Source organism: Lactuca saligna, chromosome 5, assembly GCF_052625555.1.
Source record: "Lactuca saligna cultivar CGN05327 chromosome 5, ASM5262555v1, whole genome shotgun sequence".
Taxonomy (NCBI): Eukaryota; Viridiplantae; Streptophyta; class Magnoliopsida; order Asterales; family Asteraceae; genus Lactuca; species Lactuca saligna.
The window spans coordinates 240,988,898-241,012,299 of NC_136421.1; the positions used below are offsets into that span (position 1 = coordinate 240,988,898).

The following is a 23,402-nucleotide window of genomic DNA, read 5'->3' on the forward strand; positions in this document are numbered from 1 at the left end:
CTATGGCCTTGTTCGGTCTTATTTAAACAAAATCATTCCTAAATGGATCAAGATCGTTACGATTTATAAAAAAAATAACATGTTTTTGAGTTCTTTATTTTCTTTGGAGGCCCACAATTAATTGAATATGGTTCTACATGTGCATGTTATAAGGTTGTGACACTTTACTAACTTATTGTTAGTTAACTTGAACTCTCTACTCAAATTTAATTTTAGTAACTCATATTCAATCATTGATCTTTAGATAACTCATAGTTACCTTAAGAGTAAATTACTGAAATCGTCTCTATGGTTTGATCAAAATTGTACGTTTGATCCCTAATTTTTTTTTTTTTTTTTTTTTTTTTTTTTTTTTTGCACTTGGATCGTCATTGTGGTTTGATTTTGTTGTGTTTTTCGTCAATTACATATATAAAGTTAGGGACCAAACTTGCAATTTTAACCAAACCATAGGGACGATCCGAGTGTAAAAAAAAGTTAGAGACAAAACATGCAATTTTAACCAAACCATAAGGACGATTTCAGTAATTTACTCTTACCTTAAATAGAAATCAAATGAAAAATTAGTTCTATCATTGGCTATGTTTCTTTGTTCTATTTAAAATGCAATCTTTTACAAGATATTATCAAGAAAAAATACCCATTATATTTATAGCAACAAATAGCTTGATAATTTGGATGATGATGAGATTGTGGAATTAAGCATTTTTACCGTATACAATTCAAAGTCAAAAGCCGTCAATAACTAATATATACATGGGCTTAGCAACAAATAAATTGCATAATTTTAACTGGAGATGCATAATGTTAGAGGAATTAAAAAATATATGTATGGAAGAAATTTGGATTCAACTAATATGTTTACTTATGTTTACAAGAATGATTATTATGTTGCAACTAAAAGTTATGTATTGCTATATGCATAATTTATAGGATCATTAATTGACTTCAATAGCTCTAATGACAGTACTACAGGATCAAGCTCCTTTATGTATACAATTTTATTGCTTACCCTTTCCATTTCTTTCAACACATATTTGGATATGGATGTACAAGATTGGATTACAAGTGTTCAATAGATCGATGCCATATAGTCAAATACAAATTACTTATTGAAAGCTGAGCTTAGAGAACGCATTGAAATTAACAACCAACTTTGGGTTTTTTGCCAGAGACATGTCATTAAGTAAAAAAAATATTAATACTTAATTATTTGTTTTACGTATTTTTGACATCAATAATAATAAAGTATGATGTGTCAATTTGCTGAGATGGAGAAGAATTATAGGATTCATCTTCACACACTACAACTTAAAATTCAGTTGTCTAAGGAAATTGAACAAAATGTAACTATTTTAATAGCCCTGCACTGCTCGTGTAAAGGACATACCCCATTCGTGGCATAAAAATGGATGCCAGATAGAGGGTAGAGGAGAAAACAACCATGTCAGCGATTCTATGGGTGTCTAAAATGAGATGTAGAAATTTATATTCATATGTATATGTCGATAATATTTTGTATCTATATGTATACAAACAACCGATTTGTAAGCCACCAACTTTAGAGCAGAATAACAATGAAATACATTTGGCACCACCAAATGTTATTACCCTCATGCCCATTTACTTAGACAACTGTTTGAGAAAGGGGAGTAGAGGATATATGAAGAAACAACTTTATGAGATAGTAAAAGGAGTTGCTCGTATAAAAATCACAAAATTAAGATACCAACGTTAGGAACTTCCCTTTTTAATAGTTTTTTTAAAATATTCATTCTTTATTAATGTTTACAAATTTTAATTACTATGTGTTTATGTTTGTGTAATGATTTATATGAGACGAGAGATTGGATGACATCCGTCCAAAAGATTTGCAAAAAAAACTAGAAATTGGTCAAATTGTTGCCAGTTTATGTTATGTGCATAGTTTTAAAATTCATTCCTTTTCTCTTTATTTTTAAGTTTTTAACATTCTCTGATGGATATTTCTTTGATAGAACAACTGTAATGGATAATAGAATCAACCAGGAACAAATAATGTGTAATAAAAATTGGAAATTATTATTAAAAAGGTAATGTATTTTTATTAGTTGGTAAATAACATTCTTATTTTAAGATCCTTATAATTATATCAATCTTTCATGAAATGGATTTTTGAAACTCCTACACGATGAAGTGAAAATGAGTGTTGAGTTAAGAGAGGGGAATAGTCAAATCTCATATACTTATACTTTTGTTGTCATTGTGTTTATATTCATCATTTGATTCATGTCATAGATGTACTACATTACAAATTAATCCCTTAATTTTTTATTCCAATCCATGTAAACTTTTAGTTTTTTGATGGTTTTTATCTTGAATTACAACTTGCAATCAACGACCTACTTATTTGAATCTGGGTATTGGTCCTCCCTCTTTGACCATTAGATAGCAAGGCAAATGACACATATGGGAGTTTGAACATATTTTTATCTTGAACCAGATGGTAAATGTGTAAAATATGTTGGACATATTTTTATTACCTTTTTATCATTCTAATCATTTAACCCATCTTTTTATACTATTTTAGATCGATCAAAACTCTATACATATGACCCTAGGAACTCAGAGTGGTGTTGGTTTCTTTTTTTCTATTTACCAAGTTTTTTTCTTCAAAAACATTTTGGTTGGTTACCATGTGTCCGATTTTACCATTTTAGTCATAAATTGTTGTCCATTTTATTTTTAGGGAACACCAATAGAGAAGCGAATGGCGTTTCCAACTAAAAGTTTTCATGGCAGGCTTAGGATCCTTGCACAACAATAAATTATATGTTCAATGTTCATCATGTTCAAGTTGCTAGCATGCACTACATGTTGCAATTTCTTTGTCTAGACTTCTAAAAATATGAACATCATTTTATATGCTTTTTATGAATTAATGGTAAATTTCTTCTTCTTAATATGAAGTTAACTTAATCATGTTGTTATCAAGGCATTCTACTCTGGAAACCTGTCCAATTATAACACAAAACTTTTGGTTTTTGTCCAATTATAACCTCACTAGTGTGTGTGTGTGTGTATATATATATATATATAAGAATAAGTCAGTCAAATCGATAGTACATCTCATTCACGAAGCCATACTATAAGGGAAGTTAAGGAAGCGACCTATAAAATGACCGTCATTGGGTATCCATTCTTACCCCCGCTCTCTTTTATGGTGGAGGGTCGTTAGCGAAATGGATTTGATAGGACATAATTTCATTAATAAGTATAATGTTATAAAAGTAACTAAACCTTTTTATAAAATCCCACTATTAGTTACTTTGGGAAAAATGTGAAAAGTATGTTAATCCATAAAATAGCACATTATGCTTTAAAGTAGTTAGTGGAGCGTGTGTGGTTAATCGACACACTAATAGTGACTATAAAGAGTAATCATGGGCATCTCAAAAATTATCATTGATTAGTGGAGCAAGTGTGATTAACATACACATTAAAATGAGATGAGAAATGACATCGAGAGTGTCAAGCATATTTGTATGGTTATTCACATCTTGTTTGTGATCCTCGGTATCCCAATCATAAATAGAAGAGCATAATCTGAATTAAACATGACGTTGATAAATTCATTGAATCTCAAAGATCTAGGAATTTTATAGTTTGAAATTGGTAAATTGATTTTACCTACCTTCATAAATTCGTAGTAAGATTATGACATCCCACTTATTTGTTGTGAATTGTTATTTTGGATCCTAGCCTTAATTGTTTATTATGGGTTAAATTGTTAAGGATTATTATCATCTAACTGTTTTTTTTCTCTATAGATGCTACTCCTGGTGATGCTTTTGTTCCAACAAACCGTGAGACTGGAGGGTCCCACTGAGACACATTGACCGGAGGGTCTTACAGTGATATAGCCTCGAGTGGCTAATGAGTTGTGTGTGTGGTATTTTGGGGAACTCATTAAGCTTCATGCTTACCGTGTTATGTATTATGTGTTTCAGGTTTTTCTCATGATCGCGAGAAGGCACCGGCTTGATTGTACACACCAGAGAAAGAGTTATGTTTTGAGGATCTTGAAATATTAATCAATCAATTATGGAGATGTGTTTTGAAAACTAAACAAATGAGATTTTGTGAAATGCCTTATGAAATTTATATGATTTTAAAATGAAAAATTTGTTTGGAAATTTATAGTGTTACACATATAATGGGCCCCACCTAACATACAAAACATGCAAGTATCACACATACAACTAGCATCCTATAAATATAATCCAGTGGGATGGAATTGGTGCCTTCAACCCATAAGTATGGTGAAGAGACTCATCTCAATTCGCTGATAAGCAAATCATACACACTCAAACTATTGCTACAACGAATCCTCACACTAAACATATCCAAACTAATCATAGTTACTGATCAGGGTAATGACCCAAAATCAATGGTCCAAATCATTCTATCTCACTAAGGGTAAAAGACCATTTTACCGTTCTCAATATTGAACTAACTAATCATGGCCCAAACCCACTATTACCCAAGGCCGAAAAATGACCCAAAAGGATTTTTGGGAGTATGCCATGCGTACTTCCATACTACGCCCTGTGTACTAGACTTCGATAGAAGGAGAACTCAGGCTGAACACGGTACACCTTGCGTATCAAGATGGTATGCCCAACGTACTCCTATGTTCCCAAAACTTATCATTAAGCTCTTAATGCTTAAAGATCACTTGGGAAGGTCTTAACTGATAAAGTTTTCAACTTTAAGCTTTTGTATGGCTTAATAGGTCCCAAATCCAATCCCTGGGTTCATAACGTCACTAAAGGACCAATAATTCATGCACGGTTGGACTATAACCTTTAAGATCCGATTTTTATGGCTTAATAATCTTGGAAATGGATACAAATTATGTTCAAAGGTTTTGGAGTAGCTCATACTCGCAAGATCCAAAGCCATGGGACCAAAACATGCTAAAAAATAATCCAAACCCAAATCTAAACTAATAAGCCATAAAGTTTAGATCTTTATACCTCCATAAGATGCTAGATGAAAAACCAAGTCTAGATACACAAGCTCCAAGCTTCCCAACACCTCTCTACTAGACTCCTTCTTTAATATGCACCAAAACTCACAAAGAATCACTCTAAGAACTCAAGAACCTCACAAGGTGGCTAGGGTTTCAAATGATCAGAAAAGGAAGAGTTGAGGCTGGTTATGAAGAAACTTTGAGGGTCTTAAGGTGTTTAAATAGGGTCCAAACACTAAAAATTAGGGGTTGGGACATGGGTGGGTACGCATGTGTACAACCCGAGTACGCCCGACGTACGCAAAAGAATCTTGCATCCTTTTAATGAGTTACGCTAGGCGTATTCATGGAGTACACCCCACATAAAGACCATAAATCCAACATTTTTATATTTTGGGCCAAAAATGAACATACATGGGAACACGGGTGTCACATATAAATGCGCCCAGCTCAACATACATAATAATGGGTCCAACCTAGAATACAAATGGGCCCAACCCAACATATGAATGGGCCCATACCAACATAAATAATAATGGGCCCAACCCAACATATAAACATGCAAGAGTCATAAAGACAACTAGCATAATCTAGTGGGTTGGCATTGGTGTCTTCAACACACGAGTACAATGAGAAGACTCACCTGAATTACTCAAAAGAAGCTCAACAACTACCTCTGCAACAGAGTAACCACCCCAAGCTTCCTAAAGCCAAACCAAGACCAATCCTTAGTCAAATGCTCAATTCTACCCAAGTTTAACCAAAAGTGAAACTGGTAAAAAAAAAAGTTAACGGTCAAAGTCTACAAGGTCATCGGTCAACTTAGAAACGGACAACCCTCTCAGCATAAGTCACGACGTGAGCCATTCTTGGTCGCGTCGTGAGAGTACAAAAAACCTCAAAAGCGGAATCCTTTCTTGGTTATGTCGTGACACCTCCAGTGTCATATCGTGACTTCAGTCTGAATCACCTCCTTAATGATCTGAGTCCTTAAACCATTAAGTCTCTAAACTCAACTTTTCTAGAAGCTTAAGAGGACTCCAAAGGTCCATAAAAGTGTTTACTTTATGGATATATATGCTTCATGCATGTCCTCATCCATTCTAGGTCAAAAGGGGTAAGAAATGGGACAAAATCCCATGAATGACATCAAAACTACTTGTGAATCCAAATCTGAAACATATAATGTTTTTAGGACCTTGGAGAGTAATAAAGTTACAAACTTTATTCACAATCTCACTCAAAACTCAATAAAATGGACCAAAACACCAAATACACTTAGATCCAAAGATGAAATGAAATAAAGCTTGGAACTTCATAACTTACAAAGGTAAAAAAGATAGATGAAAGTTGCGATCTTCAATTTCCAAGCTTCAAAGACCAATATTACATGAAAACATTGATCCAAAACCATTAAAAGATCCAAAAACGGATGAGAGATGAGACATGAGGATCAAATCTTGAAAATGGATGCTAGGGTTGCTCCTAAGGGGTTCTAGATATGATGGAGGCTAAGAAAATATCCTAAAACATGAATCTTTACCTTTAAATACCTTGAAACCCCTAAACGTTTTGTGGGCTTTAGATGTACAGTTCTCATCTCGTGACAACCTGCTCGTCACTTCGTGAGGGCTCTCACGCCATGACACATTCTTGTCGCATTGTGAGAATGGTTTTTCAACCAATCTCACTCAAACTTTAAACAGTCATAACTTCTTTGTCTCAACTCCATTCTTGGTTATATTTATATGAATGGAAAGATATTGACGAGCTCCATAACCATATCTAATTACTTTTAACTCAAAGCATACCAAACTAAATCATTAGTTCATGAAATAAGTATGGATCATCACTTTTCCCATTTTACCCTTGGCTCCAAAACATAAATCAAGGGCTTCACTTAACCAACATTATCAACATCGGTAGGGTCTAAAATTATTTCCTTGAAGACCAAGGCCTTCACACGATCGAATTATGGTCCAAATCCCCAAATTAGAAACTTCCCAAAACAGGATGTTACAACTCTCCCCACTTAAACTGGATTTCATCCTCGGAATTTGTCTCGGTTAGGATCTTTGAAAATAGCACCAATACAATCCATACACTCCATGCAACCACTTATAAAAAAGCATCATAAAGAAAACTCGAGAGACCACTCATAATCCTACTTATGCCGACAAATAGCCTAACACTTGGAATCACTTAACTGAAACAATTACCTCTTTTCTCCCCAACTGCAAGACCCAAATCATAGCAACAACCACTCAAAGCGGTAAACATCTTAAAATATAGAACTACAAACTAACTCCATCAATAAACTCCCCAAAAATCGAGAACCCATCAATCTAAATTCCAAAAAGCATATGCTAAGACTGATGATCATCCAATAGTTTACGATACAGTGTAACACCCTTTAACCACTAGAACGATAAGCTAATGGTACCACACCGATCTTGTCGTCGTTCCATCACTGACTTGAAGACTCACGACCAACACTACAGAGGTCCAAAGGTACTCAACCATCAACCCACCGACTTGCAGAAACCCAATCAACATCCCTCTTAACACAACACGCGCCATACCTTCCTATAACGTACAATCCCTTTCATAGCACAAGCTGTTACCAATGCAAAACTAGGCGGAAACATGGTCGCACACAACCAAAGAATGAGGCAGGCAGTTGTACTCTTGTTCCAATTCAAAGGAGATAAACCAAATAAGAACCATACCGATAAACTTGGACCAAGTATTCTCTTGCTTTCTTATTCAGCCTACATACACCCCTATAGGGAACCCATAACCAACCCTAGATCTACTGCATCCCTTCTTTCTCACATCTTCACCCAAAGGGTGAAGTACTAGTAGATCTAACGGAATGATGAACCTCAACCATTAACAAAAACATCCTCATGAATGACTTAAACAAGATCCCATACCTTAATTGAAAATGAGCATATTCCACCGATACGTAAAAACATCCTCATGAATGACTTAAACAAGATCCCATACCTTGATTGAAACTGAACATATTCCATCGATACGTAACTAGCTCATTAAAACTTCCAAAGCTATCCAAAAATGCTGCTAAAACCCTGGTCGGATCAATCCAAATACTAACCTTGTCGACACGACATGCTAAAATTGGATTATGCGAAGATCTAAAGCCACACCTAAAAAACTAAACAGTACCGCTCCGACTTCGAACTCCCAATAACTAGGGACAACTGCCAAACCCGAGCCCACTATGAAAAATATTTCTATAACCAACAATTAAGGGTACCCCTACCCAGAAACCAAATATACAATGTATATATTTTGACGATAGGTTGATGTATCTATAGGAATTCAACTGATAAAGCTCGAAAATTTCGAAGAACCTCAACTACTGATGATAAACGAAATGACCAATGATTAAGAATGCATTGAGAACTAATCCGAAGACCTAATACACTACTGAACAAGCCTATGAGTAACTACACATACCAAACCTAAAGTTGATTGACTGATCAATAATTGCCCATCCTAGACTGCATATTGCAATCTATACAACGAGCTAACAAATCCCTCAACAACCGATACTTAACCTGAGCGACCCAAACTCCTCTTGACCTACTCATAAACATTTGTAAAAGGAACCACTAGCTAAAATAAGCTCCTCATCCAACAACTTCCTACCGCGAAGACAACTCTTGCATTCCTAAACACATGCATCTAATGTCAGCTTGCTCTGTATCCTTGTCTTGACTAAATCTTGAACCAAAGTCTTGCATACCTGAATCGCAAATTCATGTGACCCATTATTATAAAACCATAAACTCGAACAACTTGATGATCCTCCAAGCATAATACCTATTTCTCCCCAACTTAGGGTTCAAACTACCACCAAGTGGCATTGCAAACAAGCAATATCTCAAACCGGCTCAACCAGGTACATACCATCCCCGAATCTTGGAATGTATAACAAAATGCAAGGTGTTCTTCCAGATTAGGACCAAGCAAACTCAAATAGATTCCGAATCTTAGATGGAGACCTTGGAAACTTCCCAATCATAATCGCCTCTAACATCAAGAATCCCATACAATTGCACAAGTAATGATTATGATAGCATATTCATAGCACTGATTCTCTATCTAGAAAAAATGGTCTATCCCACACCTCGTTAACAAATCCCCAACTATCAATTCCTCATGGGAATCATTCATACATACAATATGCATCATTATCATAGTCAGGATACGTCAAAGACAACAAAATTTGTCGTTCCCGATTCACTTCCCCGTTCAACTGAAATAATCAACCAGCACCTGACCTGACTATATTAAAAGAAATTAGACACTTGATCTCATCTCAAGACAAACATACCATAAGAATCCTCTTGTGCATTCCGACACTGCTATACAAACATATAAATAAATGGGCCTAACCAAAAATGGGCCCGTCCTAACATATAAATGGGCCTAACCCTATATACATAACAATAGTCTCAACCTAACATACAAATGGGCCCAAACCAACATAAATAATAATGGGCCCAACCCGATATATAAACATGTAAGAGTCATGAAGACAACTAGCACAATCCAGTGGCCTGACATTGGTGCCTTCGACTACGAATATAGTAAGGAGACTCACATAAATTACACAACAAAAGCTTAACAACTACTTCAACAACAAAATAACCATACCAAGCTTCCTAAAGCCACGAGACCAATCCTTAGTCAAATGCTCAGTTCTACCCAAGTTTGACCAAAAGTCAAACTGGTCAAAAGTTAACGGTCAAAATCCACAAGGTCAACGATCAACTTAGACACGGACAACCTTCTCAGCATAAGTCACGATGTAAGCCACTATTGGCCCCGTCGTGAGAATACAAAAAACCTTAAAAGTGGGATCCTTTCTTGGTCACATTGTGACACCTCCAGTATCACGTCATGACTTTAGTCTGAATCATGTCCTTAATGATCTGAGTCCTTAAACCACTAATTATCCAAATCCAACTTTTCCGGAAGATTAAGAGGACTCCAAAGGTTCATAATTTTTTTTACTTCATTGATATGCATGTCCAAAAGGGGTAAGAAATAAGTCAAAATCCCATGAATGACATCAAAACTACCTGTGAGTCTCGATCTGAAACATACAATGTTTTTGGGATGGGTAATAATTTTGCAACTTTATTCCCACTCTCACTCAAAACTCATTAAAATGGACCAAAACACCAAATACACTTAGATCTAAAGATGAAAATGCAATAAATCTTGGAACTTCATAACTTACAAAGGTCAAGAAGATAGATGAAAGTTGAGATCTTCAATTTCCAAGCTTCAAGGATCAATATTGCATGAAAACATTATTCCAAAACCATCAAAAACTCCAAAAATGGCCGAGAGAGGAGAGGGGAGGCTCAAATCTTGAAAATGGAGGCTAAGGTTTCTCCTAAGGGGTTCTAGATATGATGGAGGCTAAGAAAATACCTTGAAACATGAATCCTTATATTTAAATACCTTAAAAACCCTAAAAATTTCATGAGCTTGGGATACACAGTTCTCACATCGTGACAGCCTACTTATCACCTCGTGAGGGTTCTCACGTTGTGACACATTCCTGTCACATCGTGAGAATGGGTTTTCAACCAATCTAACTCAAACTTCAAGCATTCATAACTTCTTCGTTTCAATTCCGTTTTCGTCGATCTTGATATGCACGGAAAGATATTGATGAGCCCCACAACCCTATCTAATTACTTTTGACTTAAAACATAACAAACTAAAAACATTAATTCATGCAATAAGTTTGAAACATTATTTTTTTTCCCATTTTCTCTTCAAGCATCGCAAAATCTACTTGATCACTTCCTAATGATTTATGAGATAAATGTTTTAATCAATTTATTTATTTTGAAAAACAAAAACCTCTTTGAAATTTTCGGGACGTTACATTTTTCATTTTAGACCTTTTTTTTTATCAAAGTAAAATCAACTTTAAGCTATTCCTTATTATTTCACAATGGAGCTGGTTACCAATAAGTAACATTATGTCCTTCTAACTCATATGTGTCCTAAGTATTGATCACTTAAACTCAATAACTGATTTTAAAAACTTTAGGTCATCTTTTGTTTTTTCTTCTTGTATACCATATTAAGTTCTCTGAAATTGATTATTAGAAACATAAACATAAACTTAATAAGAAATTCAAAGATTGTTTTCACAAAAAGTGACAAAGATTTTAGGCAACCACTAATCATTATATATCTATTCATTGATTTATTGCATAAATGTATCCAACTTCTCATATCCATAAGGACCTTTCGATTAGACACAAAGTATAAAAAAAGCTATTGGTTTAGTTTAGGGATAACGTTTGTAATTCTATATGGGCTAGGGTTAAGTTTTGAAGTTTACAATAGTGTAGGGATATTTTTGTACTTTGCTGTTCTAAGCCGAGCCCTCTTCCCGCTCCATCGCCTCCAGCGCTACTTCTCTGAGAACCTCGAATCAATCATCACTTTTCTTCTATTTGTTCCTTATCTCGTACAAACATATTGCAATTCGATTAGTTTTGTCACTGAAAATCCCTTAGAATTTCCAGTATTAAGCACGCTATTTAGGTGGTTCTTGAATCGCATTAATAATTATACCACCAATTACAAAACCCTAAGGTTGCTAGCCTTTCAATGGCGATGGAAACCCTTTTTAGTGTTTGTTCAAATTCATTGTTTTCATCACTTCAAAACCATAAAAATGCAACCTTATTGCCATTCCTTACATCTGATTCTCGGCTATTGAGCTCACAATTAAAGTCGCAAAGCCGAGTATCCTTAAAACCCCATGATTTTCATGATTTTCTGCCGCTTGTAGCGTCGAGGGGGAGAGTATTGAAGTGTAGAAGTAGCAACGAACAATTAGAAACTAGTTTTGATGAAAGCGAGAGTTTAAAGAACGGTGTTCGAAGGAAAAACCTTGCTGTTTTTGTCTCCGGCGGCGGTTCGAATTTCCGAGCTGTTCATCAGGCGATTCTCAGTGGAGATGTTCACGGACGCTTTGTAGTATTAGTCACCAACAAACATGGTAGATTATAGCATATTGTTCCTCATATTTTACCTTCTTCGATTTTGCATGCATCGTCTTCAATATCTTTACCAATTTCAGTTTTGTAAATATATAGATTGTGGAGGTGCACAGTATGCAAGAGAGAATGGCATCCCCGTTATAATATATCCTAGTACAAAGAAAGAACCAGAAGGCCTATCTTCAGACGATCTTGTAGCTGCTCTAAGGTGAATTTCTTCTTATAATCATACGTTCCCTTTTTCTTTTTGTTTCTCAATACATTCTATTGTGCTCTGTAGTACATACAAGATTGACTTTATTCTTCTAGCTGGATACTTGAAGCTTATACCATCTGAATTGATCCGAGCTTATCCAAATTCAATCTTGAATATCCATCCTTCACTTCTTCCTGCTTTTGGAGGCAAAGGGTATTATGGTACCAAGGTGCATAAAGCTGTTATTGCTTCTGGAGCTAGGTAATGAATGTTCTTAACCTCTTCACAATCTTTGTTTTTGCTGTATTTTGCCTCATATGATCTCTTATGTGTTTTTGTTTTTCTGTTATTTGAGAAGATATTCGGGTCCCACGATCCATTTTGTTGATGAGAACTACGACACGGGTCGAATTCTGGCCCAAAGAATCGTTCCTGTGGTTGTTAATGACACTGCTGAAGAACTTGCTGCAAGGGTTCTTCGCCAGGTAGTGAATTTTACATTGATTGGAATCAAGTTTGTGCCTTTTGCAATCTTTTTGTAATCTTTAATACATGGTTTGTTAGGAACATAAAATGTATGCTGAGGTGGCAGCTGCAATATGTGAAGATCGTGTGATTTGGAGAGAAGATGGCGTTCCTATCATAAGAAGCAAAGCTGATCCTGAACATTATAGCTAACAGAGGGGTAATTTACTGATTTTTATCTATATGCTTTTTGAGCCCTAGTTTTGTGTTTTGTGTGTCTTGTTACCTAGAAATGGGTGATATTGAAAGGAATTGTGTTTTCCTATGGTGTTTACAATGTCATGGAACAATTTGATTTGTTTGAGTTTTGATTTTTTTTTTGTTAATAAGTTGTTCAATTAGTACATTTATATCCTTTTTGAAGGGTCCCAAGGGTAGGCAACCGGTTTTGAGCTTGTGGGTATATTGGTAATTGGGTATCACACTCCTTAATAATTGGTTATGCCGTGTTGGTTATCTCTTTGAATGTGTCACTTTGTTTAAGAAAAACCCTTATCATCACATTGAATACTGATCATTCTGATTATGTTAATTTCATAATTGTATTTTTGTTGGAATTAATTTCACATAATGAAAATCTATGCATTTAAGAGAGAATTACCTTTAGGGGGAAAAAAAAATACTCACTTTATGGTTCCACAACAACGCACGAAGAAGTAACACGGATCGATGAAAATCTTGTATTTAATTAAAGACACAAAAGATAGAGAGACGTCCGACATGTCGTTATTTCATTGATGATTGTGTGCGAATTGTGTGCCATTATCCAATATTATTGTGTTCGGTAGACAAGTAAGGGAAATGATTTGTTTCCAAAAGAATGTCTCCATGTTTTGCCTTGTCATGGTTGCTAAGGGATTTGGCTCTACCTACTTCGTAAAGTAATCGACCATTACAACTAGAATTATTGGGTGAATGACCATGGGTTGGTTATGCTTATCACTGATGTCTTTGCTACTTTCGTATCGGGGCATGTTTCTAACACTTCTCTCATTTGTATATAGTAGTTTCAGCATCTTTGTACATCGTTGGCTAATAACACCTCAATCTTGTAATTTTTTTGGATTACTGTTCTTGCTCCTTCATGAGCTCTAACTATTCCTTCATGTACTTCCATTATTAAATATTGTGCTTCAGAAGTACTCACACATCTCAACTACGACGACAAGTATCCCCTTTTGTATCGTACGCCATACTGAATTGCAAAAGATGGTGCTTTAATCATTATTTTGGGGTTGTTTTTCATCTTCTAGTAGTTTTCCTATTGAGAGATATTCCATTATCGTTATTTGCCAATCATTTATTATTTCCACTATGGATATTGTCTTTTGTTCGTTGATACTTTTTGTTTTGAGGACTTCGACCAAGACTCGCTTTGTGAGGTGTAGGAAAGCGATGATGCAAGCTTGCTTAAAGCGTTTACTCTTTTGTTTTTCAATCTTAGCATATGCTCGAGTTTAAACGTGTTGGATTATTTTATCAATTCTTTAACCTCCGCTGCATATTTTATCAGGTTGTGACCTTTAACCTCATACATATCGTTAACTTGATTTTCGATTATCATAGAATCAACAAATGCTTTTGCTTTCCTGCTTCCTACTTTGATTGCTAATTGTAGTCCTACTTTGATTGCTAATTGTAGTCTGATTATAAGTGCCTTGTATTTGGACTAATTATTCGACGCTAGGATTTGTGCTTTGATGTTTGTCTGTGGATGAAATTCTATCTCATGCTATCCTACTTTGACAACCCATTCGGTCACATGCCCCAAAAGGCGTATTCTTGCGTTTACTAGTACTCATGATTGCAGAAATCGCTAATCGGCTGCTAATCGGTTAGATGGGGATTAATCGAGGACCGTTAATTATTAAGAAAATTATTCAAAAATTTATAAATGTAATTTTAATCCTACAAAAAAAGTGATTAATCGGCGATTAGGTCCGATTAGGGCTGATTGGGTCCAACTTTGATCTGCGTTAACCAAACCCGATTAGGTCCGATTAAGTTTGATTAGGTCCGATTAGGCCCGATTAGGTCCGATTAATTCCGAATTTGACCTGTATTGACCAAATCTGATTATAGTGACTGATTAACAATAAATCTCATCGGTGGAGGTCCGATTAGCGATTAATCGGCCGATTAGGCCGATTTCTGTAACACTGCTAGTACTAGTTCTGATTTTTCAATATCTATATATCTTATCTATTCCCCTTGGAGAACTCAACTTATAAAATATATCTTCGTATTTGAGTGGAGTTCATGTTTTCCACCATCACAATGCTTATTGTTGTTTTAGCAGCTAACAAGTATACCTAATGCTGCTAACTTGCCATTTAGAGCCTGTAACTCTTTGACTGAGTTAGGGGATTGTAATTGTATTAACATATTCACCTTTTTAGGATTATCTTTAATCCCCTTAGCCATGATCATATGCTTTAGAAATTTTGTTTCCTCCGTTCCTAATACACATTTATATGGGTTTAATTTCATGTGTACTCATTGCAAAATTTCAAATATTTCTTCTATGTCTTTAAGGAAAAATGCATTTTCCCTACTTTAAATGACCATGTCATCAACATAAACTTCAACGTTCCGTCCAATTTGTGATATGAAAACTTTATTGCTAATCTCTGATCGGTTGCCTCACATCTTTGAGGTCAAACGACATTGTAACAACATGTCCCGATGTTGGTATGCAACTTTGTTATTTCCTCGTCATCTTTTCGCATATGGATTTGATGGTGCCCCTTGTATGCGTCTAATAGGGGTAACAATCTTTCAGACATCTTTGTTCAAGTCGGTGAAGTCTATACATATTCGCTAGTGTTGACCACTCTTTTGTACTATGATTGGGTTAGCTACCCATCATGAGAATAACGATAGGGATTGGGCACTACAATAGGGATTGCCTGAACACAAAAGAACACTGGCGGTGCGGGAAGAGTGCTGGCCATGGGACAGGAGGAAGCAATAGCGGATCCTACAGTGGTCACGGATACATTTCTCCTCCATCACTCTTATGCATGAATACTATTTGATAGTGGTGCGGAGAGGAGTTTCGTAAGCCATAAATTTAAACACCTCATCAAACAAAAACCACAATCTCTAAACAAAACTTTCACCGTTGAGATGGTTAACGTAAAAATAGAGAGCACTAACGACATATACATAGGTTGCACACTCACACTAAATGATAACTCTTTCCTAATCGACCTTATGCTGGTCTCAATAAAAAGTTTGGACGTCATCATCAGTATGGATTGGTTAAGTCCTCACCGTGCCGATATTCTATGCTACGAGAAGGCCAATCACCTTAATATGCCAAATGGCGAAACTCTTGTTATCTACGATGACAAACCCAGTGTAAGCCTTCACATCATCTCTTGCATTAAAGCCCAAAAATTCTTAAGCAAGGAATATCACGTGTTCTTAGCCCACGTCGTGGATGAAAAACAAGACGTAAAAGACCTCAAGAGCGTTCCCGAAGTCTGTAATTTTCCTGAAGTCTTTCTCGAGGATCTCCCAGGAGTTCCTCCTGAACACCAAGTCTAGTTCCGAATCGATTTGATTCCTAAAGCTCTCCCCGTAGCCAAATCCCTGTATTGTCTAGCACCAGCGGAGATGCATGAATTATCCAGCAAACTAAACGAACTGCTCAGTAAGGGATTTATTAGACCAAACTTCTCACCTTTTGGAGTACTGGTCTTGTTCGTGAAGAAGAAAGATGGATCTTTCCGAATGTACATACATTACCGCGAACTAAAAAGCTTACCATTAAAAACCGTAACCCTCTACCCAGAATAGGCGATTTGTTCGACCAACTCTTAGGAGCGAGCTACTTTTCAAAGATCGACCTGAGATCAGGGTACCACCAATTACGAGTCCACAAGAACTAAAAAGCTTACCATTAAAAGCCGCAACCCTCTACCCAGAATAGGTAATTTGTTCGACCAACTCCTAGGAGCGAGCTACTTTTCAAAGATCGACATGAGATCAGGGTACCACCAATTACGAGTCCACGAGAGTGACGTTCCCAAGACAACACTCCGAACTCGTTATGGTCACTACGAGTTTGTAGTGATGCCCTTTGGTCTGATAAATGCACCCGTCGTGTTCATGGACTTAATGAATCGGGTGTGCCATCCTTTCTTAGACAAATTCGTGATAATATTCATAGATGATATAATTTTCTATTCACGAAGCAAGGAAGAACATAGTCAACACTTGAGACAAGTTCTAAAAACATTAAGGGTGGAGAAGTTATAAGTGAAATTCTCAAAGTGCGAGTTTTGGATTAGGAGAGTAACTTTCCTTGGTCACATGGTTAGGGAAGAAGGCATACACATGGACCCTTCCAAAATTAAGGCACTCGAGAATTGGTTGGCACTGAGAACACCCATAGAGATCCGTCAACTCTTGGGTCTTGCTGGCTACTATCGCAGATTCATACAAAACTTCTCCAGAATCGCTAAACCGCTTACTACCCTGACTCAGAAGTGTGTAACTTTTAGTTGGGGAGAAAAACAAGACACTGCATTACAAACACTGAAGCGACCCTATGCATCACACCTATCTTGTCTCTTCTGGAAGGAACAAAAGACTTCGTAGTATACTGTGGTGCATCCAATCAAGGGTTAGGATGTGTACTTATGCAGTGAGGAAAGGTTATTGTGTATGCCTCGAGACAACTAAAGACACACGAGGTCAACTACACCACTCATGATCTCGAGTTGGGAGTAGTAGTATTTGCTCTGAAGATCTGGATACATTACCTTTACGGTACAAAGTGTACTATCTTCACCAACCACAAAAGCCTTTAGAACATCTTTGATCAGAAAGAACTTAACATGAGACATTGACGATGGGTAGAACTACTCAATGATTACGAATGTGAGATTTGCTATCATCCCGACAATACCAATGTAGTAGCAGATGCCCTTAGTTGAAAGGAGTACACGAGTTGTAGAGTAAAAGCACTAACCATGACCATCCATTCCTATCTGTCCACACAGATCAAGGAAGCCCAGCTAGAAGCTTTAAAAGCAGAAAAATGTGACGGGTGAAGCCTTAAGAGGAATGGAGAAGAACTTAGAGATCAAGGGTGACAGAGTTTGTTATTTCATGAATCGGATATGGACCCCAAAGTTCAGTGATTTTAGGGAGCTGGTCATGAATGAAGCACACAAAACTTGATACTCCATTCATCCAGGTTCATATAATATGTATCTGGATCTCAAGAAGCTTTATTAGTGGCCGAACATGAAAACAGAGATTGCTACCGATGTGGGCAAGTACCTAACTTGCGCCAAAGTCAAGGTAGAGTATCAGAACTCCTCTCAGGTCTACTATAACAAACATAAATACCTGAGTGGAAGTGGGAGCGGATTACAATGGATTTCATTACCAAGTTACCCAAGACCCCGGGTGGTCATGATACCATTTGGGTAATCGTTGATAGGTTAACCAAGTCCACCCACTTCCTACCAATAAAGGAAACAGACAAGATGGAGAAATTGACTAGAACTTACATCAGAGAGATAATACGACCGCATGGTGTGCCCATATCTATTATCTCGGATAGAGACAGTAGATTCACCTCGCGATTCTGGAAGTCATTATAAAAATCTCTGGGAACTAGGCTGCACATGAGTACAACCTACCATCCACAAGGTGACGGGTAGAGTGAGAGAACCATTTAAACACTAGAAGACATGTTGAGAGCCTGTGTGATCGACTTTGGTAAAGCATGGGATACCCATTTGCCACCTGTCGAGTTTTCATATAACAACAACTACCACTCTAGCGTTAAGGTTGCTCCGTTCGAAGCCCTCTATGGCCGTAAGTGCAAATCCCCTCTGTGCTAGGCTAAAGTGGGTGACACACAACTAGCTCGAGGCCAAATTCCTAACAACACTCTCGCAGCCCCGAAAATGATTCGAGAAACCACAGAAAAGATGTCAAAATCCGAGAACAACTAAAAGCCTCTAGAGATAGACAAAAGAGCTACGCATATAAGAGACAAAAACCCTTGGAATTCCAAGTTGGTGACCACGTTCTGTTGAAGGTCTCAACCTGGAAGGGCATTATACGCTTTGGAAAACGTGGAAAACTAAACCAAAGGTAGATCGGGCCGTTCGAGATTCTCGCTAGAATCAACCCAATAGCCTACAAACTCCACCTACCACAAGAACTTAATAACATACACCCTGTCTTCCACGTTTCAAATATAAAGAAGTGTCGATCCGACGAGACTTTTGTAATTCCACTCGATGAAATCGAAGTAAAAGAGAGTCTTAACTTTGTGGAAGAACTAGTAGAAATCATGGATAGGGAAGTCAAACGAACGAAACAAAGTTGCATACCGATAGTAAAGGTTCGATGGAATGCGAAGCGGGGACCTGAATTCACTTGGGAGCGAGAAGATCAGATGCAACAAAATTACCCGCATCTTTTCCTTAGTCCATGATTTATTCACTATAGAAAGAATTTCGGGAAGAAATTCCCTCTAACGGGGGGGATAATGTAACAACCCGTTGTTCTCAAGTCAATAAAAGTCAAACTATTTTAAATAAAATTTCGAGTTTTATTTATTTCGTTAAGTTCATAAGGGTTAGAATATTATTTTAATTATATAAATGATGTGTATTATATATATATATATATATATATATATATATATATATATATATATATATATATATATATATGTGTGTGTGTGTGTGTGTGTGTGCGCGCACGTGTGTATATATATACACACACACACACACACACACACATATAAGTATTATATTTTACAGGAATAAAATGCATTTAAAAATCAAATATTTTTCCTTTGGAACCGAGAACCTTGCACCGAAAACCCCTGCCCACCGAAAACAGATCTCGGTCGAAAACCCCTTTTCGACCGAGAACCCTCTCGGTATATATATATATATATATATATATATATATATATATATATATATTTACACGAAAACTTGAGTTATTTCTCACTTTTTCAATAAAAAACACACCCAATTTTCTCTCAAATATCAACCAAGAACCTTCATAACTTCAAGCAAAATCTTTCAAATCTTCATAAATTTTCATCAGGAACACTAAGAACAAATCTTCAAATCTTCAAGCTGACTGAAAACTACTGGGACCAAAAACTCATTCAGGCCGAAACCCTTTTTAAACCGTGAACTTGGTTCTCGGTTGAGGTTTTAAGATCGAAATCAAGGGAATTCGGTGAATGCTAGACCGAAAACACTTATCAACACTCCAAAATAATTCTTGGTAATTTTTGTAAGTAATCCTTACATAAATTGAGTGTTGTTTAACACTTTAAATAATTATTTCGCTAATTTAAATACAATTACATGTATAAATATTATTAGGATACTGTTATTTCCACGTACGTTGGCCTGAGGTTCGTCACTACAGTTTCACTATCCAGACTCGAATACGCATTCAAGGTGAGTTCATACCCCTACGTTTTCACTATTTTTCAATGTTTTTAAGGGGAATACAAGTAAAACACAATGACTCTTGTGTCAATATTCAAACGATTTCAAACCATTTGCAATTGATTCAAACCAATTTATCGTTACATTTTATAAAAATATATATATATATATATATATATATATATATATATATATATATATATATATATATTTATATATTTTTAACCCTTTTGTCGCATGTCGAGCAAAAGGGTATTTTTCATAAATCTCTCACTAATACTTATACAAACTGTTAAATTGCAAAAGTTTCAGTTCATTATAGAGCATACATTTAATCTATAATTGGTATGGTTTGTGAACCACTAAACTATTTTACTATGTCCAAGAATCGATACAAGAACATACATTTAAACTTTAATAGGTATAGTTTGGGAAACACTACACTACTTTACAAGTTTGAGAACATTATATAGCAACAAATATATAAACTATAGGTTGTATAGTTTATGGAACACTACTCTATTACAATTATTTAAGGATACATTACTAAATAATTATTTAATTATAATTATTTTACATTACAAAGTACACTACTACGAGGTGATACATACAGTTTCAAGTACAAGAGAACAATATAACACTACAAGTAAACTAGTTAATACAGGGTTGTGAGACACTATTTCAATTGTACCCATCGGGGTACAAGTTAAGTCCTATAAATTATAGTCAGAGTTTTGATGATATCCTTGGCAGACACATAATTTTCAACAAGATGATACACTTCATACGGAAGAGAAAATCAAATAATTACCCTTGCCCTAACATCCATATTAGATTTCTTCTTTTCTTTTCCAGTTCAATGATGAACGTGAGCTCTAACGACAGATGGCAGTTTGTCATCTTCTGTGACTGCTCTTAATGGAACATAAGGATCAAATTTCATGGTGTCCATCATGTAGACATCCATGTTTCTAGAACCATCATGGTTTCACTCAACAACATGGAGAAGTTGTTTTCATTGAAAGGAGGAAATTATGTTATATATTTGATATCCTTTTTTTTTAAGGATATCCATCAAGAGTGTGTTCATAATCATAGTATGTTCTCTTACTATCTCTTGGTATTTTACGAAACTATTATTGATAATAAAAGGGTTTAGTTTTAAAGTATTCTCTACCGTTCTTTATTCTTCGTATCTACTTGTGATTGAATCAATTTTGTGAGACCACCAACTGGTATCAAAGGAGTGTTTAGCCTTATTAGCCATGATATTCCACAACACTTCCGATTTAAATTTAACAACAACCCTTAACCCTCCAACATAACGAATATCCACTACGCCAAACCCCTCATCCATGCACACCATACGTAAATTAGTAAGAGTTAGAAAATCTCTAGCCTTACTGAAGCATGCATAACTCTTATTCTACACCATAAAATCTCCATATTGAAACTCTAAGATCTCCTCCATCGGTCATTTGTACTTCTTCCCTATCACTTTTGAATGGCTCCTCACAACACTCACATAGAATTTTCCAGCCCATTAGCCCTCTCGACCTTGGAGATGACACTAGGCTTTTTATGGCTTTGATCATCCAACAAGAATCTTGTAGCGGTTTCATACAACTTGTAAAAACCAAACCACATTTCACAAAGTTTGTCTACTATGGCATTGATATCTTGATCCCCAACAAACCGAACGAAACTAAATCGCTTCCCCATCCAAGACAACTTACTAGCATTAAAAACATCAACCACATGATCCACTCTAGCACACAACTTCCATATATTTTTGCCTAAATAGAACTTGGGAAATTAGTAATATAAATAGATCGAGCATCATTTACATCTCGTGAATTAGGCTTAGTCATCCACCTGTGATGAGTATTTCGATTCATAGGAGTGTGTTTTCTCTTCACCTTCCTCCACTCCTCATCCCCATGACATCGTGATTCCACTGAATGGAAAATAGCTACATCAATGATGGGGATGTTAAAACAGGCCACCGGTCGCCCTAATCGCTAGATGTTTATTTTTTCATGCGGACTTGAAGGAATCTTATTGATATATCTTTAAAATCATCGTTCATTCTTTTACAACATTTACATACATGATTAGTTGAATCGACCATGTTCCCATGTCATCGTCATCAACTCAAAAACAAAAGGTGATTGGATCCGGTTTTTCTCAAGACATAGTTATTTGGAATTTTCATAATATTTTGATTCTCAGAGCAGACATACCAAAAAAAAACTTTGTTCGATAAGATTAGATGCGTTTTTTCTCGAGACTTATTGTTATTTGGAAATTTTATATATTTTGGAATTTTTATAAGGCTTTGATTTTCGAAACAAAAAACAAACAAACAAACAAACAAAGAAATTTTGTTTGATAGATTGTCATACACCATTTCATATAAGCACTAGTGTCAAAATTACTTGAATTGATTGGTTTAACAATTCAATCTGTATTATTGCTTCTTTGTAATGTCTTATTTATTCTAGCATCTTAAGTAATAAAATTCTCATGTTCCAAAAAAATAATTACGTAGAATGCTCCATTGTACTGTGTTGATTAACTTCCAATCAAAGACCTACATTTATGATTGGTCCAGAAAAATGTTATCGTTTATAATGTAGAAACGATTGCTATGTGCTTTAATATAAATATCTAATAAGACATGTAACTTACATGCTAGAACTATTGCATGATAACATAACCGAGTTAAAAAAATTATTATAATTGATTAAAAAAAACATTAATATAGAAAGCAAATGGAATGATTTATGATTATATCCTGCACCATCAATATAAAAACGAAAATTAAAGCTATTCTAGTTTTCATGGGTACCACACTAGAAAGTGAAAGTGACAATACAATCTCATGCCTCTCATATCCGTTGTTATACTCTTCCGTTATAAATATATAATAAAGATATACTGTTTTTATAAAAAAAAAAGGAGTAAAGATATATATAAAATAATAAATTACTTTAATTATCTCAATATTCATTTTATATTTGTGTCTATTACATGTATGTTAAACAGCTATTTGAATTTCCTGAATCATATATGAAGTACATTCATACTTTATATGAAATGATAGAAACAAAACAAAATAATAACATTACATCAATCCCTTAAAAACCAAG

General features: G+C 35.6%; 1 protein-coding gene across 1 annotated transcript; it reads left to right on the forward strand.

Annotated features, from left to right (window-relative positions):
• Nucleotides 1-11,438: 11,438 nt before the first annotated feature.
• On the forward strand, nucleotides 11,439-13,258 carry LOC145047132 (Formyl transferase). Its single transcript, XM_078995371.1, has 5 exons — nucleotides 11,439-12,080; nucleotides 12,178-12,289; nucleotides 12,362-12,538; nucleotides 12,636-12,762; nucleotides 12,842-13,258. The coding sequence occupies exons 1-5, from the start codon at nucleotides 11,687-11,689 to the stop codon at nucleotides 12,953-12,955; spliced, it is 924 nt and encodes a 307-aa protein (XP_078851497.1). The 5' UTR covers nucleotides 11,439-11,686; the 3' UTR covers nucleotides 12,956-13,258.
• Nucleotides 13,259-23,402: the final 10,144 nt, after the last annotated feature.

Bases quoted from the DNA above. Each gene is read 5' to 3' on its own strand.
- LOC145047132 (XM_078995371.1), top strand. From the start codon at position 11,687: ATGGCGATGGAAACCCTTTTTAGTGTTTGTTCAAATTCATTGTTTTCA. The intron at 12,539-12,635 runs GTAATGAATGTT...TTATTTGAGAAG, and splicing joins GTTATTGCTTCTGGAGCTAG to ATATTCGGGTCCCACGATCC. The intron at 12,763-12,841 runs GTAGTGAATTTT...ATGGTTTGTTAG, and splicing joins CTGCAAGGGTTCTTCGCCAG to GAACATAAAATGTATGCTGA.